Below are 18,157 nucleotides of genomic sequence, written 5' to 3'. Positions count from 1 at the left end.
GACCTACAAAATTATAATTTTTGTCATAATCTATGGATGCTATGGCTGGAATTTTGTGGATGCAGCAGTAGCCCTGAAAGCAAGGATGGCCCCGAACTGCATTTTGCTGGTGGCAGCCTATTAAGGACAGTTGTTAGCCCGAAGAGCTGCTGTCCCATTGCTGGGGCAGCACCTGAAGGATACACATCAATAGCTGTGTGCTCTTCAACAGGTAAGTGGGGAGGGGTTGATGTGGGCAGATGGTGCTGTTGCCTGCAAGGGCAGCCATTGCTACCAGGGAGTTGGGGGGTGGGGGGGGGCGGGGGGGCGGGGCGGAAGGAGGAGAGAGAGATGTTGGTGGTGGGGGCAGTGTGTTCCATGTCCAAAAAGGAGGCCCACCTATATACCTCCAACCCCCACTCCAGAGCATGGTCCAATCCTGCCACGGTTTACCTGGCAGTCTCCCCATGTGGCGGCAGGGAACGGCTTAATTGGATTTCTGGCAGTTGGCTTGTCTGCCATCTTTCCTACTGCTGGCAAAATGGCATGGTGGCGGGAAGATATACAGCACCCCCCCCAAGCTTTCCCATGTTGTTTTATCAGCCTTCCTGTCTCCCAGCCCATTACTTATATTTGCTTTTGTATAACGCAGGCAAAGTTATTAAACCCTTGGCATGAGAATAATCCACTGATGTCTTTTGAGTTCCCATCTCTTTTATACACATTAATTTGGTTACAGAAACCTGAAACTGGATTGAAATACCTGTGCAACGTTCTGACAAGGTTTTGGACAGAGCCTTGAATCACTAGGAAACACCACAGATATGTAGTATCCTTGGGACCATTGTTACTCCTGCATATTGTTGGATTTTATGTCAATTTAAACTTCTTCATTAGGATTGCAGCATTTTTTATTAGATAATTCATAACTGAGAATTAAGTATGATTAAGTTCAGGAACAAAAAGCTTTTCACACTATATTTGATTTGATAGCTCTGTCTCTGAGAACCTTTAGTCCTGAATCAGAGCCCTCACATTTCAACATGAAAAACATCTCAGCTATGACATCGCTTCACGTGGACATTTTCTGGGAACTGCTATCATTTCAACCCTGTAAACTCACTAGACATGAGGTTGGAACTCCACTTAGGTACATAGACAACATTGCTGTTGCACGTCTGGCGAGGTTATTGACGGTGGAATGGAACAGTTCCGAGGAAATTTCCAGGATATCACAATGCTGCCAAATGAATTTTAGTGTAAGTTTTACTTACAACAGAAGTAAAAGTGCGTTATGGTTGATACATACTATGATTTGTATACTGAATATATGGACATACATTTGGATTGAAAATCCTATGAAAGCATTGAGTCGTAAATTAAATGGGGCAGGACATATTATTGGCATGTCCAGTTAATTAGACATTTTCCTACACTCTTCAGTTTAACTATTTTGTCCTGTAAGCTGTTAGAATAAAAGCTGATAATAGCATGGTGAGGGTAACAGAACATCGAGGACCTTGTTAAGTAGTGGGACCAACTGTATATCCCCTTAACTAATGAGACTTAAAGATTGAGAAAGAAGCTCTGAACTGAGAAGGAGGAATAAATAGTGTGAGATTTCAATGTCAAATTGGGTACAGGAAGAGAAATAGAGTGGGAAAAGCAGACTGGATTAAGAGAAAAATAAAAAATGAGGAAGGAAAATTACAATTTAAAAAAAAATGTATTTGACATTTTTAAAGTCTCCAGCAATTCACCAATTAAAGGAATGAGACTCCACACTTTCAATTGTTCAATTTCTGGGCCAGAAAGGTTGATTGACTGTCATTAACAATTACCACATCGTTAACAATTACCACATCATTAAGTGTTCTTGTGCTATTTAATTTTTGGACTTAACTTCCTGTGGTGAATTTAATGGGCAATTAACATGCAAATGCAGCAACTTCATGCAGCAGTTAAATGCAACATGCGGCTTTCACGAAGCTAACAGTGGAATGCCACATATCATCCAGCAACTTGTATTGATTTACAGTTTATGGGGTATCTCTATGTCACCACAAGTTGCTGACCAATTTGGACATTAATAACGTGTCATCCCTTCCTTTACAGCACTGTGGGTGTACCTGCACCACATGAACTGCAGTGATTAAAGAAGGCAGCTCACCACCACCTTCTGGAGGGCAATTAGGGATGGGTGGTAAATGCTAGCCTAGCCAGTGACGCCCACACCCCGTGAAAGAATATTTAAAAAAATTCACAAGGCATTTTTTTCAGCAAAATCAGCTCCAGTAAGAGCTTCAGTACTCCTAAGTCCATCCAATATCAGTTCCTTTGATAAGGGAATTCTAATTTACATCAGTACAATACAAAGGTTTTCAATTATTAAGTGTGTAATATCTTTAGACATGCTTAAAAAATGCCTTTTAGGCACAAAACACCAGTAAACCAGTGGCAGAGCTTCATTGTTCTAAATTAAGTATCCTAATATATTACTGAACTCTCATTATTAAATGGGAAGCGATTTTTTTCAGGATCACGTACTGGCATAAAGATGTAATTTGTGCCGCCTTAACCTTATCCTCAAAGATTAAAGTGGCTATCCCTGGGAGAGGAGAAACTGTTTTGTTTCCCAACCTATCTTGGAGAAAAACAACTGAAGATTGTTTTGGCTCGCACACACTGTAGGAATAGAATAAAGAATAGGGATCTAACTGACAAAGATTGATTCCAACTGATACCATTCCAGGGTATGCAGCAGATAATTTGACTCAATATAGTTGAACTCCTCATGAGTTTTTTATTGTAGTAAATGTGCTGTACCACTGAAATCTTTTTAATAGCTTTAGTGAAAACTTGAGAAATGGCAGTTGCACGTTTTGAAAAATTCTAATCGGCTAAGTCACACATAATGATTTTAATGTATGAAAATAAGGTCAATAATAGAGAATAACATAATTTTTGACTGCATATATTGGCTGTCAAACAATTGAAAACAATGCCATCTTATCCACTTGTAATCATGATTTAGAGTGCCATTCTGACAGCCGATATTTTAGCCAAGCTAAACTGAGATCATAAATTATATTTCTATTGATTGTTCTCCATAAAGTGGACATTGCTGGTATTTTCATTATCATAAAGACGATGTTTTAAAATTGATCATTGAAAATAAAGACAGATGTGTGGAAAATACAAAGATGTTGTTGAAAAATTCCCGTTTACATGTTTCACATTCTTCTGATTGACTTTAACTTGAGACTACTAATACCTGTACAATGAGTAGAATATTGCTGATCTCTATCCTTGTCTCAGCTCATGTGTTGCTGAAACCCTCATCCATGTCCTTGATACCTCTACACTTGACTATTCCAATGTTCTCCTGGCTGGCCTCCCACCTGGTATCCTCTGTAAAATTGAGATCATCCAAACCCTGTTGCCCACATGTCCACCTGTCACCTCTATTCCCATGGCCTTAAATTGGCTGTCCGTCTGGCAGTACCTCAACTTTTAATTCACATCCTTGCTTTCAAATTCCCCCATGGCTTATCTCTGTAATCTCTTCCATCTCTACAATTCTTTGAGATCTCTGTGCTCCTGCATTCTGGCCTTTTGCACATCCCCACTTTTCAGTGTTCTACCATTTTGCGACCATGCCTTCTGCCTGGCCCCTAAACTTTTAAACCTTCATCTCCCCCACCCTTAATCCTCCTTAAAATCTCCCTTAAACACAATCTCCTTGACCAAGCATTTGGCTATCTATTCAAATATCTCCTTATGTGGTTTGGTGTCAAATTTTGTTAGAAAATGTTCCAGTGAAGCGCATTGCAACATTAAAAATGCTACATAAATGCTAGCAGCTATTGAAACAATGATGTATAGAATGGATTTACTGTCACTTGGGAGAAAGACTTTTATAAATCTGTGAATTTACCTTATTCAGATTAGCCTAGCTTATATTTTTTTCATTTTAGGATGCATAAAATTAGGGCACATATAAAATTGATTAAAAAATGACAGGTTTCCTCTAAACTTAAGTGTATTTTAAATGTTCTTTTTGTTTTTCGTCTTTTTAAAACCATTTACTATAGTGGTACTAATTTTATGACTTATAGCCAATCTTTCTTATTTTCTGGCTATTAAGCATAGTTCCACTCTAAATAAATAAATGGTCAGTTTATTTTGTACACAATCTATTTGTTATAATATGTTAAATATTTGATAAGAAAAGTGAATTTAATTTGCTGATTAGCTGAATGTGAAGTGTTCCTTTTTTTTTTGCCCAAACCATTACTTCCTGTGACATTTTGTGGCAAAATTCCAATAGAAATGGTCTATGTGAACATTAACAACGGGAAAATCATATATGCACGTTTCAGTTACATTTGTTAATGAGCCATTCAAATCACTTGATGGTTTTGTTTGGCATGTTTCTCAGTAACTGAAATTTCAATGCCCATAATATAAAATTTATCTATGTATAAAAAATGCAAAAAGTTACATATTTCACAATAACATGACTACATTTACCCATTGACTGAATTGTATCAAAAGCTTGTTTTCAGCTGGATGTTTTTATTCCAAGTCAGTTAGATGTTTCAACCACACTATGCATTCTGAGTGTGTGCAGTTTATGGTTTCCCAGCGTGCATTCTGTATCAGAACGAGCTGATCTCCTCACCCACGACCACCCCCCCCCCCCCCCACCCATCCTGTGGGAATTCAAGAGCTATTTCTTTTCTCTCAAAGACTTTCAAACAAAATGGAAATTGAATTTTTGAAAGTTTATTTCTAGCAAGCAGTGATATTTATTTAAATTTAATTAAGAATTGCTGATTTCTGTTGTGAACTCTGCACAGATGGCACCTGTGCAAAGTAACACCTCTGCTTGTAATTCCTTTGATTTAGAAATTAACATAGGATTATGTACCAAGAAAATATTTATTCTGAGGTCACTTGACCCTTCAGGCTGAATTTTTCTGGCCCAGAAATGGGAGCATGAGCAATATTGTGGGGGAAGGTGCCCAACATCATGTTGCCATGGCATATTGCAAGTGGTGAGAACCTTAGCAGCAGGGTAAACCCTGGCAACCTCCCAGTGGGTCCCCTGAAGGGCCCTCCTTATTGGGTGTTCCATGGACTATAATGGGGCCCCGGCAGCTGTGGCTGCCCCCCTGCCCAAGGCGCCTCTGCTGTAACAACACACCCACCCGCTCTGGTCGCTGGGGTCTGCCTGCCTTGCCCAGCTTCCCCAAAATAACACCCATGCTTCTGAGTCTTGCTGGTGATGCAGTCTCAGAACTGGCCGCTGCTCTTGGTGGCGCTGGTTGGCTGCTGGCTCCCTGGGCCAGATGCTTTTGGGGTGCCTGTTAATTGGCTGATGCCGACAGAAGGCTGCCCAAGAGCCTGCTGCCCACTGAAGTGGTGTTGATCCCCACTTTCAGTCCTGATGGTGGGACTTCAGCCTCCACTGGAAAACACAGCCCTTCATTTTTGCTGAGCATTCACTTATCATTTAGTTTGAATCATAGCATTTTTATGACTTAAGGATTTAGTTTCTAATTTTAAAAAGTTAAGCTACCTCCTAATATTATTTTTGGAACAAGGGAAGTGCATAATCATTATCAACCAAACTTGTATTTTCTGTCATATTGTTGTAGCTAGTTGCTTTGGCACCATGAAGACTTATCAAGATTGCGCAAGTAGTAGAATATCTTATTTAAATAAGGTTCTGCATTTCTTGCTATTTTCAATATTTGTGTGCGCCATTGCATTACTTGTAGCATGCTGAATTCACCTAGCAGCATGCTGAATTCACCTAGCATCATAAGGTGCAAACAGACAGGAAGAATGCCTCAAGATTATTTGCTGGTTTGCATTTTCAGGCTGCAGGTTAATTTCTGTTTCTTGGTGTGTTTTATCCCTATTGAAAGTTCACTTTATCTAAACAGAGCAAGTGTTTTGCTGGTATTGTTGTGCGCTGTCTCAGAGATAGTTCAGTGGCAGTCATGTCTGACCTGCAGGGCTGCCTTAAGGGATGGAGGACAGGGGGATGTATCAAGCAAGGCACCACAAAGCAGGAGGAAGAGCAGCCACCAGCAAAGTGAGGAGGAGGGCACAGCACAGAGCCATATACACACTGGGTTTCCAGGAGCACTTCTGTTAACTTTACTGAAAAGCAAGGTCTTGCTCACCTTCACTTCACCAAGGAGGCTGTCCCATATTTACACCACCTGCAGCAGTTGCAACTCAAGCCTCATACTAAGGCATCAACAGCACTGCCGCTGGTTATCAAGGTTACCATGATCCTTATAAATGCCACAGGTTCCTTTCAGCCTGCACCAGGTGACATTAGTGACAAATTGGTTCAGATAGAAGCAAACAACACTGAAAACCAGCTTTGCATTTGTAACTTCTCTATAGTCAGTATCAAGTGGTGAAGCTGACTCGGAAGTATCTTATATGACAATTATTTTCAATTCATATTCTTTGCTTTGTTGTTAGTACAGTTAAATTATGGACATACCCGTCATTCGACAATGAGGAACATCATTTTATTCACTAAGAGCACAATTTGATTAACCATTTACATTCAATTTCATGACTTCATATGAAAGGAGGCTGTGATGTTGCATCAAGTTTCTGAATCTATAAATACATCTGTTAAATTGCTTACAGTATTAAACAGGTTGGTTTGTAGCACTTGAAACAGCAATGTTTGTCTTCCTGCAGTGGTAGGCGAGTGTGACAAACTTACCTGGTTATCTTGTTAGATGATAGCTAAGCCGTGATGTATTTTTATTGAAAGCAAATGAAACATTTGAAATTTCAAATCCAGTGTAGTTTTAATTTTTCAATGATATAAAATTATTTAAATGCTGTTCACGTTAATAATGTATCATTCAAGTTACAGTAATCTAGTGGCTATGATATAGGGCTAGTAATTTGACCAAATGTCATGAATTCAAACCCAAGCATTTATGAAATTGGTATCAATAAATTTGGTCATTTCTAGACTGACACCAGAAAAATGACTATGAAATTTGCTGGATCGTTGTAAAAGCCTAACAAGTTAATTAATGTCCTTAAGGGAAGGGGTAAGGTTAGCCACCTTACACAGCCTATCCCACACTAAACCAATGACATTTCATGCACTGACTGGTGTAGCCCACATTGCAAGAGCAAATAAATTAAAATTGAAGTGAACAAGAACATTGCACGTATATTATCTTTAGCTTTTGGTTTTATTTAAAAATTTCTAGCTTTAAATTCACATTTATAAAACTGATCAAATAGATTTCCATTTAGTTTCCATTAAAAAGAGCAAAGCTAGATGGACCGCTTTATATTTATTAACTCCTAATTATTGTAGCAAAATCCTGAGTACCCCTGACTGAGTTGATTTCAGACTTCTGTCAATGATTGTACTTCAAGGCAGAATTTATAGTGAATGAGGAGGATGGTGAGTCTCTTCTGATCAGAGATGCTGACCAAGCCTTGGGGGTGTTACATGTCGGATTGAAAGTGAATTCTGTGAAATCCTATGTGAAGCTTAGAGAAGAGTTTGGACCAATCTTTCAAGGAAATGACAAGTTAGACAGCTGCCAAGTGAGATTGATCATTGAGAACGTGAAGCCTGTAGCACAACCTGTACGCAGAACACGTTTTGTTCTGAGCAGGAAAGTTGAAGCAAAGATCAGGAAACTGTTTGACCAAGAATTCATAAAGCCAGTTGAAGCCAGCATAAAGCCAGCCAACACTATGGGTGAACCCTGTTGTGGTCGCGCCAAAACCAAATGGTGACTTCAGACTCTGTTGATATGTGATAGGTGAATGAAGGGTAGTGACAGCACGCCAGCCAATTCTCACTGTAGATGAAGTCTTTCAAGATATGTCAACAATTTTCCAAACTAGACTTAAAGTGGGGACACAATCAGCTGGAGTTTCAAAACAAAAACAGAATTACCTGGAAAAACTCAGCAGGTCTGGCAGCATCGGTGGAGAAGAAAAGAGTTGATGTTTCGAGTCCTCATGACCCTTCAACAGAACTGAGTGAATCTTAGGAAAGGGGTGAAATATAAGCTGGTTTTGTGTGTTTGTGTGTGGATTTGGGGGATGGGGTGGTGTGGTTGTAGGGACAAGCAAGCAGTGATAGAAGCAGATAATCAAAAGATGTCACAGACGAAAGAACATAGAGGTGTTGATGGTGGTGATATTATCTAAATGAATGTGCTAATTGAGAATGGATGGTAGGGCACTCAAGATACAGCTCTAGTGGGGGTGGGGTGGAAAGACTAGCAGGGCATAAAAGATTTAAAAATAATGGAAATAGGTTGGAAAAGAAAAATCTATATAAATTATTGGAAAAAACAAAAGGAAGGGGGAAGAAACAGAATGGGGGTGGGGATGGAGGAGGGAATTCAAGATCTAAAGTTGCTGAATTCAATATTCAGTCCGGAAGGCTGTAAAGTGCCTAGTCGGAAGATGATGTGCTGTTCTGCCAGTTTGCGTTGGGCTTCACTGGAACAATGCAGCAAGCCAAGGACAGACATGTGGGCAAGAGAGCAGGGTGGAGTGTTAAAATGGCAAGCGACAGGGAGGTTTGGGTCATTCTTGCAGACAGACCGCAGATGTTCTGCAAAGCGGTTGCCCAGTTTCCGTTTGGTCTCTCCAATGTAGAGGAGACCGCATTGGGAGCAGTGAATGCAGTAGACTAAGTTGGGGGAAATGCAAGTGAAATGCTGCTTCACTTGAAAGGAGTGTTTGGGCCCTTGGACGGTGAGGAGAGAGGAAGTGAAAGGGCAGGTGTTGCATCTTTTGGGTGGGCATGGGTAGGTGCCATAGGAGGGTGTTGAGGAGTAGGGGGTGATGGAGAAGTGGACCAGGGTGTCCCGGAGGGAACGATCCCTATGGAATGCCGCCATGGTGGGGTGAAGGGAAGATGTGTTTGGTGGTGGCATCATGCTGGAGTTGGTGGAAATGGCGGAGGATGATCCTTTGAATGCGGAGGCTGGTGGGGTGATAAGTGAGGACAAGGGGGACCCTTTAAGTTTCTGGGAGGGAGGAGAAGGCGTGAGGGCAGATGCGTGGAAGATGGGCCGGACACGGTTGAGGGCCCTGTCAACCACCGTGGGTTGAAAACCTTGGTTAAGGAAGAAGGAGAACATGTCAGAGGAACTGTTTTTGAAGGTAGCATCATCAGAACAGATGTGACGGAGGCGAAGGAACTGAGAGAATGGAATGGAGTCCTTACAGGAAGCGGGGTGTGAGGAGCTGTAGTCGAGGTAGCTGCTTGCTGGGTTAGACAGCTAACGTTTATGGGGCATCAACTCACGAGTGGTGGAATCAAACAATCAAAGACAAGATAGAAGCAATAGCAGGGGCACTTGAACCCCAGTGAATTGAGAAGTTTTCTGGAACTATTATGCGAGGTATATCCCAAACTTTGCTACCTTAGCTGATCTATTGAGGAAGTTGACTAGAAAGGATGAATGGTTCAGATTTGATGAAGAACAGAAAACTGCCTTCACAGCTTTGAAGAACTGTTTGACAAGTGCTCGAAATCTGGGATACTATGATCCAAATGCACCAACGAAAATCATAGCAGATGCTGCTCCAGTAGGATTGGGAACTGTGTTGATGCAATTACATGCTGAAGGCTTGAGAATCATTTTCTGTGAGCAGATCTGTGACAGATATGGAGAGGAGACATTCTCAGAAAGAGGCCCTAGGATTGATGTGGGCATGTGAAATATTCCATGCATCACTGTTTGGCATTGAATGTGAATTAGTGATGGATCACAGGCCATTAGAGATTTATTCTTACAGATACAAACCATATTCCAGAATCGAAAGATGGGTTTTGAGACTCCAGCTGTATAAGTACAAGGTGGTTCACATTGCTGGCAAGATGAAAATCGCTGACCCATTGTCACGACTATCGAGGGTGGATCAAACACACGGATCCTCACTAGAGTAGGAAGCTGAATCGTTCATGGTTTCTGGAGTTCATGCTACACCCAGAGCAATGCCCACTAGAGAGATTGGAAGAGAGTCAGACAATAGTCCAGAATTGGATGACATCAGACAGTGAATCCAAGCTGGAAACTGGGAAAATTTTCCATTCAGGGTGTACATCACTATACGCGATGTGCACAATGGGGAAATATGTATTCGAGGGCAGCAGTCTTGTAGTTATATTTGGTGCTAAGCAGAACTTACAAACTAAAGCATGGTGGTCAGGAATGGAGAAAAATGTGAAGCAGTTTGTGAAAACATATCAACTTGTCAGCAGACCCAATGCACCTGAAGCCATACGCAGCACACTGTTACCAGCTAGACCCTAGGAGAATCTGGCAGTTGACTTCTTGGGGCCACTTCCATCAGGAGAGTTCATACTAGTGGTAATTGACTACTGAAACCATTCATTCCTATTAGTATGTTGTGATGAAGTCTACAACAGCAGTGAACACAGTGTCTGCATTGACTGAAATATTTGCCAGAATCACAGGATTGTTCTAATGCAGCAGGATGCCATTCGGCCTATCATGTCTGCCCTGACCCTCTGAGCAGTTCACTTAGTACCATTCTCCTGCCTTCTTCTAATAATCCTGCATATTCTTCCTCTTCAAATAACAGCCTAATTCCCTTCTGGATGATGCAAGGCATGGCCTTACCAGCCACTTTGCATTCAGACATTGGGCTGCAACTCATTTCACAGACTGCAGGTTGCAAGCAGGTCATGGGCACTCATCACCACAGAGTGATTCCTAAATGGCCACAGACAAATGGGGAAGTGGAATGACAAAACCAGTCCTTAGAGAAATGGATGAGGATTGCTCAGGCTGTTGGGATTTGAACTCTATACTCAACTCCAGAGTTAAAAATTCTTGTCAGGGAATAATTTTATTGGTTAAAAGGACAAACACTAATTTTGAATGCAAACTAACATTGTTTATTGGGCAACAAAGAATAAAACTTAACATTCCAATAGTCGAGACATGGCACGATACATTGTCTTTCCTGCGGATCCCAGGGTGTCTGGGGTATTCTCTTCTTGGTCTCTAGGACCTAGTCTCTTGTTCTCAAAATCTAAGATTTTACCTTTACTCAAGCTAATTCTAACATATATTACAAAACCCTTTTTGTAGCTTTTAAGACTTCTAATTTCCCAGTTTATCTTTTTCACAGCCATTTGCTGAATTCTCTTGTGCTCTTGCTCTCTTCCCTCTCCTAGTCTACAATTGCTGTAGGGTGCTGAAGGCAGCTTTCACTTTCCTCTTAAAGCATCTACCTCTGGTCCTAATACTGAATTCTAATACTGGTTTCTCAAGGGCAACTAGGGATGGGCAATAAATGCTGGCCTAGCCAGCAATGCCCACATCCCATGGATGAATTAAAAACAATGCTGATTTGATGCCAGTTGTGCCATTCTGGAGCCTAACCCTCCAGCTAACACCCTTTCTTAACCTTACGTTACTGAACGCACATTCAGCAGCAGGAAGGGCATTATCCCCCAGCTGCTGCTCCACGGCCCCACCCCTCACCACCACCCTGCTATTTAAAGGGATTATCAACTCCTTTCAGGTTAGTTGTTTGATTTTTACTGACACCAACTGCGATTGTAGAAGTGTTTGGTGGCTTACGGTTGCTGATGACTAAAGGGAGCATTCTGAGTATGTACTGAAGGTCTTTGTCCTCACTTCAAGAATTCAGCACAAACCTCTTGCTCCCGGCAATGGGTGCAATAGTTTGATCCCCCTTGGCTCCTACAGCATGATGGGAGATTGAGCAGTGGTGTAACAGAATAGAAAAAGCTGATGGAAAATGACAGAGGAAGAAACAAGCTCTCAGCAGGAGGCCATATCCACCCAGAGTATTCAGGGAGAAATTCTCTTGACCTGAACCTCAGTGAGGAACAGTGTGCCAGACCCCCTCTGTTTCACTTGAGGAGGTGTTTGCTGAAATCTGCTGCCTGTTGCAGCCACAGCTGCAGCTTCAGAGCAGGGTGAGGATGGCATTGCTAGCGGCTGTGGAGTTCCTATGGCCATGATCTTGTATGAGCCTGGTTCCTTGCTAACTGGAGTATGCAATATTTGCAATATCTTCCAGTTAGCCATTCACTGTTGCATGAGGGAGGTCACTGAGGCTCTGCATTCTAGAAAGAAGCAAGAGGACCAAGCATGTGATTTCGTAGAGATTGAAGACTCTCCCATGGTGCAGGGTGCCATTGACTACATGCACATTGCTTTGCGGGTGCTGAATGTCAACTGAGATGTACTGCAACAGCAAGGGAATCCACTCCCTCAACATCCAATTGGTGTGTGATTATATACAGCACATCGTGCAGTTCAGAGCTTGGTATCCTGGCAGTGGTCATGATGCCTTGACCTGCAGCAGCCCACTGTACCATCTGTATTTGAATGACCACGGAAATCCAGAGGTGACCTGGTTCATGACAATGATGCGCATTGCACGGATCACATGGATAGCATTCATCTAATGAATCATGATGCTGCATGAAATATCATAGAACAGACCATTGAGCTCCTCAAGCAATTTTTCTGCCGCCTGGCCTGCTCTGGAGGATTCCTGCAGTATTCTCCAGAGTGTGTCGATATTCATCCTGATCAGCTTTATCCTGCACAACCTTGCCATTGTGAGGCATAATCTTTACCACCAGGTATTGGGTGAACGGCTGAGGAGAAAGGGAGGAGTTGATTAACTCCGTGCTGTCCACGATCGACTCGTCTGACTATGGAATGCAGCCCCAAATCCCAATTCATCAACAGTCCCACTCCTTAGCTGCCCTCACATCGTCCTCTTAACTACAATGCTAAAATAAAGGTCAGCACAAAATGAAAGTTCCAACCAAATTTTTAAATCAAATCATGCCATATTGCATACATGAGTCAACCAATCATCCTGTGCATTTCCTTTAATGCTTGTCTTCAATGTGCCTTTGCTATCCTAGTGCTTCTATGCAGTGCTACCCCAATTGCTGCAGTGTGGCTGGTGCAAGACTGCTGACTTTCACTGTGGGAGACTTTGGTTGGCCTTGCAGGAGGAGCTCTGGTTCTAGGAGGCCCTGTTTTTGACTGCACCACCTTGGGTGACAACAGTCTGGGCTGACTAGCTGACAGGCAACGGTGAGGGCACTGAGGGAGTAATTTGGTGGGAAGACACATGCCATCATCCTGAGAGAGGACAGCAGGTTCATATTCCACTGTGCCACAGCCACTTCTACTGGGCCAGAGTCTCAGTAACCCGAGCAATGTGTTGGAGGACAGACTGTGGTTGCATTGACCCCCTGGGAGCCTCTTTCAACACTGGTTTCAGCAGTTCTGATAGCAGCAAACTGAGCGTGACTTCAGTCTGAGATTCCACTGCAGCATTCAGATGTTGGGTGGTTTGTGCTTGTGCTGTAATGGAAACAGAAACACTGGCTATCAGATACTACATCATACAAGTGTTCTCATGGAGTTGGCCACTACTTCCACACTGGAAAGGATGAGCTTCAAGCTTTGTACAAATGTTAGTATTGGACTCCTCTATGCTTGTTGACTTTGGCAGGCATGTTAGAAGACAGGGTCAATGTCCCAAGCATTTGCGTACATGCCTATCAGTAAGGCAAGCCATCAAAATGCTCATCTGACTCCTCTGCATCAGATTTTGGGTGTGGTCTAATTTTCCAGGGAGCTGGCACCCGCACTATCCTTGTCCTCTGCCTTGGCTGTAGTTCAGTCATACTTGGTCTCAGTTTACATGCTACCTGCATTGAAAGCAAATGGCACGGACTAATCACTTATGATCCCCACTCCTGTTTTCAGGTGTTAGCAATACTTTGTAGCTTTTGTACTGGGATAGCTGTGGCTGTGCAAGTCACCACTGTCCTGAAGTTCTATGCAATTTGGCTCTTCAAATTTCCTCAGGGAACATGTAAAAGATTAGTCTGTTTGCTGTGTAATAGTTTCCAAGGATTTTATTACGACCACTTTGTCCCTTCATTTTGCCATATGGCTGCTGCTACTTCTCATCAACATGACTAACATTTGTCCTGAGAATTCTCATGACTCTAACCTCACACTACATTGTCAGAAAGTTGTGCAGTTTATTGCTGGCACTGTGTCCTCAAGAACTGAGATCATATTTATCTTGGTAATGTTGATGCAGAAACCGTTTCCAGTGCCCTGTCACTTGCCCTTTCAGTGACTATTAAGTGATGAGAAGCAGTGACTGCTGTGTGCTTGCAACATTCTAGAGCCTTGGTGAGTATTTGTGCATCTTGTAACTAATAGACACTGCTCTCACTGTGCGTTGGTGGTGGATGGGATGCCAATCAAGCTTTGTCTTGGATAGTGTCGAACTTCTTGAGTGTTGTTGGAGCTGCACTAATCCAGGCAAGTGGAGAATGTTCCATCACTCTGACCTGTGCCTTGTGGATGGTGGACAGGCTTTGGGGAGTCAGGAGGTGAGTTACTCGCTGCAGAATTCCCACTAAGGACAATGGAAAATTCCTCTTCTGCCCATTCTTCTTCTTAGGCAGTCCATTGGGATTCCACTCTGGTTCAGTGGATGCTGTGATGGCTTTTTAAGTCCAGTGAGCTATCAGCAGAGTCTGCCAGATGTGGGGCAGGTGGTGCTCGAAGGGCCAGTAGATGAGTTGTTTGGAAGTGTATGCCTGTTTTCGGACGTCTCATTTCATCTGTGTTGTGATGACGTCTTTCGATGTGTTTGGTGCCTTCTTGAATTAACCATTTCCGTTTTGGTCAGCCACAGTTTAGGGCTTCCATCAGATGGCAGGGATGTCTGACCTCTTCAGGAATGCTTTGAGGATATCCCCTAAAGAGTCTCTGTTGTTCTCCTGGGAGTCTCCTGCTGCAATTAGGTTCTGAGTAGAGCAATTGCAACGGGATTCTGGGGTCAGACATACAAAAGAAACGTCCTACGAGCAGAGCTGGTTCTGAGTGATTAACACCTAAATGCTGGGCAGGTTGGATTGGGACAGGATGCTGCTGTTAGAGCACATTTCTTGCTACTGGGTTTGGAAGATTTTGTGATGGCTCTGCTATTGGTACTTCTCCAGCATTTTGAAGTGCCTGCTGTGTTGTCCAAACCTCTGAAGCATGTAGGGACGCGGGGATCATTGTTGTCTGGTAAACCATGACCCGAGTCTCAGATTTGAGACCCTGGTCCTCGATACTCTTTTCATCAGTAGGCCGAAGGCTCGGCTGGCACATTTGAGATGTTGATGAATTTCATTGACTGTCTGCCTTTGTCAACAGGAAGCTCCCAAATATGGAAAATAGACGTTGGTTTTCCTTGTGTTTAGTGAAAGGCTCATTATTTTCATTTGCTTTGGAGGAGGAGTTGACAATGACCTGGAGCTCAGTTTATCTACATCATCATCTACATACAGGAGCTCAATGACCGCAGTTGGAGTGATTTTGGCTTTGGATTGAAGAGGGCATATGTTGAATAGTTTTTCATCTGCAGAGCGGTTGGTGCTCCAATGCACAACCATCGGAGAGGCAAAAAACATAGAGGAAGAAACCTCATGCTAGTTGAGGAAAACAACAATGGAAAGTTCCTCTTCTACCCCAAAAGACAATTGATTCCTGGGGGTGAGAGGGATGCCCTTTGATGAGAAGCTGAGTAAATAGGGCCTGTACTCTCTATTTTAGGAGAATGAGAGATGACCTCTTTTATAGTATACAAGATTTTGAAGGGGCTTGACAGGATAGACACAGAATTTGTTTCCCCTGTTTGGTGAATCTAGAACACGGGCACAGTCTCAAGATGAGGAGTTGATTATTTAGGATTGAGATGAGAGGTTTCTTCACTCAAAGGGTTGTGAAGTTTTGGAATTCTCTACTTCAGAGGGTTGTGGATGCTCCACCATTGAATATATTTAAGGATGAGAGATTTCTGGGGTCTCGTGGAATCGAGGGATATGGGAGCAGGTGGGAAAATGGGATTGAGTTCAATGTATTGTATTGAATGATAGAACAGGCTTAACGGCCGTATGGTCTACTCCTGCTCTTATTTCTTATGTTCTTTTGATCCCCCACTGCAGAAAATAGTTTCTCTCGATTACGGACAGGTGAGAGATGATAGGGATTGTTCCCATTTTTTCCACCTCATGACTGACTGAAATGGTGTGTTTTGTTTTAAAAAAAAGTATTTAACCCTGATTGCTGCAACAGCCAAGTACAGACAAATGAGAGGTTTTCTCATATTTAAATGTATTGCTCAATACCTGAAAATATAGGTGTGTTCACACACATACGTTGTGATTACGAAAGTATCATGCGTTTAGGTATTAGAATTTCAAGAGCTCTCTGTTGCTCTTGCCTTTCAGTCAAGGTGCAATAGTGAAACCCTGGTACAATTCCTCGGGTAGAGGGTTCAAGGCCAACCCGAGTCTCTACCTACTGGTGTTTCTTAGGTCTTTTCCCTTTGCTGGTCTATATGTTTTATCTGAATATCTGCTCAGAATATGCTTCATTAAATCATCTTATCAGTAATCTAGTTTCTGTCATGTGACCAGACCATTTCTTTCCATTGCCCTCCATAAATAGTTTTTGATGGTTAGGCCGTTGCCAGACAATGGAAACCACATTCCATTTTGATAAAATAGAGCATTTCACACCCATTCTCTGGATTTCAGGTTTGGAGTTGAAGTCTGCAGTATTGTGAAACCAGCTATTTTAATTAATTGGAGAAATGCAGCCATTACCACAGGAAGGATCATTCTCATTTTATTGACTTGGTCGAGACTTGTCCAGACATGAAGTTTTGCTCAGGGGTCTTGCAGTTCCATGTGTATTGGCAGGAAAGAAGTCTATTTGGCTTTACAGGAAAATGTCCATTTCAGGTTGATGTTTAAGTTCATTTTTGCGGTTCATGTCTTTGTATTGCCTATTGAATCCTTTATTATTTTAAACATCTTTTATTTCAGATTTTGCATATGTGCAGTATTTTGCTTTTGAATTTGAAATATTCATGATGTTGACATTCATAGATTGAACTTCTAGAACTGTTATTTTTAATTGTGAATTATAGAATACTGCATCATCTTTTAAACTTAGGACAGAATTTTATGGCTGGTTTGCAAAGATTCCCCGAGTGGCCTTCCTGCTGTCAGCCCCTGACTTTTCCTCAATCTTATGAGGGGTGGGCAAGGCTTAGGGCCAATAAATGGCCACTTAAGCACTGCCTCCCACCTGTTTTCAATTTTGAGTCTGGTGGAAGGAGATCAGGGATGGGGGATTGTGGTTGGTGGGGAAGCCTGGCAAATCATCCTGCTTGGCCTTGGATAGGAAAGTCTGGCTGGGTGGGGCCTGCATCACCGGTCCCATTCTACATCGGGCACAATCCCCCCCGCCTCCCAGGTGCTCCCTCCCCTCCTGGCCTTTTCATCAAGACCCTAAGCACTCTCTTCTCTCATCCCCCACCCTCCAGCCAAGGCCTTCCCTCCCATCCCTGCCTCAAGACCTTGACACTTACCTCCATTCTGGCTCTGGGACTTAAAATGTGATTAGATTGGCCAGCAGCCCTTTGAAGTGGGGGATTGTGGGTGAATGAAGGATGAAAATCTCACCTCCAGCCAGTTAATGCTTCTCAGTATCAAATGGCTGTGGGGAAGCCGGCATCTTTGAGGATGTGATCTCTGCTGACTCTTCAGGTGGTGGGGTGAGAAACCCTGCCATCCATAAAATTCTGCCCTTAGTCATATTGGAAAGTTTATTTTGTTTCCAATGGTCAGATCTCAGAAAAATGTACAAATAGGTCACAGCAACTTTAATTCTTACCTGAGATATTTTCTGAGATAATACTTTGTTTTATTTTCCAGGAAATTTTTTTATGGCAGCTTCTTGCACAATACCAACATGATTGGCCTTGAGACATTGGAAGATCCCACAGATACCTGGGAAATAATAGAGACAATTGGAAAAGGAACCTATGGAAAAGTCTACAAAGTTTCTAATAAGAAGGATGGTAGCCAAGCTGCTGTCAAAGTGCTGGACACTATCAGTGTTAGTAATTAGAATTTTTTGTTATTTTGTTCATAACTTGAATTCTTTCTGGTATTGAGAGATACTCCTTTTGAATTATATCTTGTAAACATTCCTTCATCGTCCTTCTAGACCTGTCTGCAGCCTTTGACATGGTT

General features: G+C 42.4%; 1 protein-coding gene across 19 annotated transcripts in view; it reads left to right on the top strand.

The window, feature by feature from the left end:
• myo3b (myosin IIIB) overlaps positions 1-18,157 on the top strand; it is a 661,003-nt gene that overhangs the window by 31,707 nt on the left and 611,139 nt on the right. For 18 of the 19 annotated variants that reach the window (XR_005944587.1, XR_005944588.1, XM_041201000.1 and 15 more), the window contains exon 2: positions 17,837-18,020. The exons of the other annotated variant lie outside the window; for it this stretch is intronic. Coding sequence is in view for 16 of the 18 variants with exons in the window: in XM_041201000.1 (XP_041056934.1) it covers positions 17,874-18,020 (147 nt within the window). In the remaining 2 variants the exon portion in view is untranslated. The remainder of the gene's footprint in view (positions 1-17,836; positions 18,021-18,157) is intronic. 19 annotated transcript variants of the gene reach the window in all.

This window comes from Carcharodon carcharias, chromosome 12, assembly GCF_017639515.1.
Source record: "Carcharodon carcharias isolate sCarCar2 chromosome 12, sCarCar2.pri, whole genome shotgun sequence".
Classification (NCBI taxonomy): domain Eukaryota; kingdom Metazoa; phylum Chordata; class Chondrichthyes; order Lamniformes; family Lamnidae; genus Carcharodon; species Carcharodon carcharias.
This window is presented reverse-complemented; position numbering and strand designations above follow the sequence as displayed.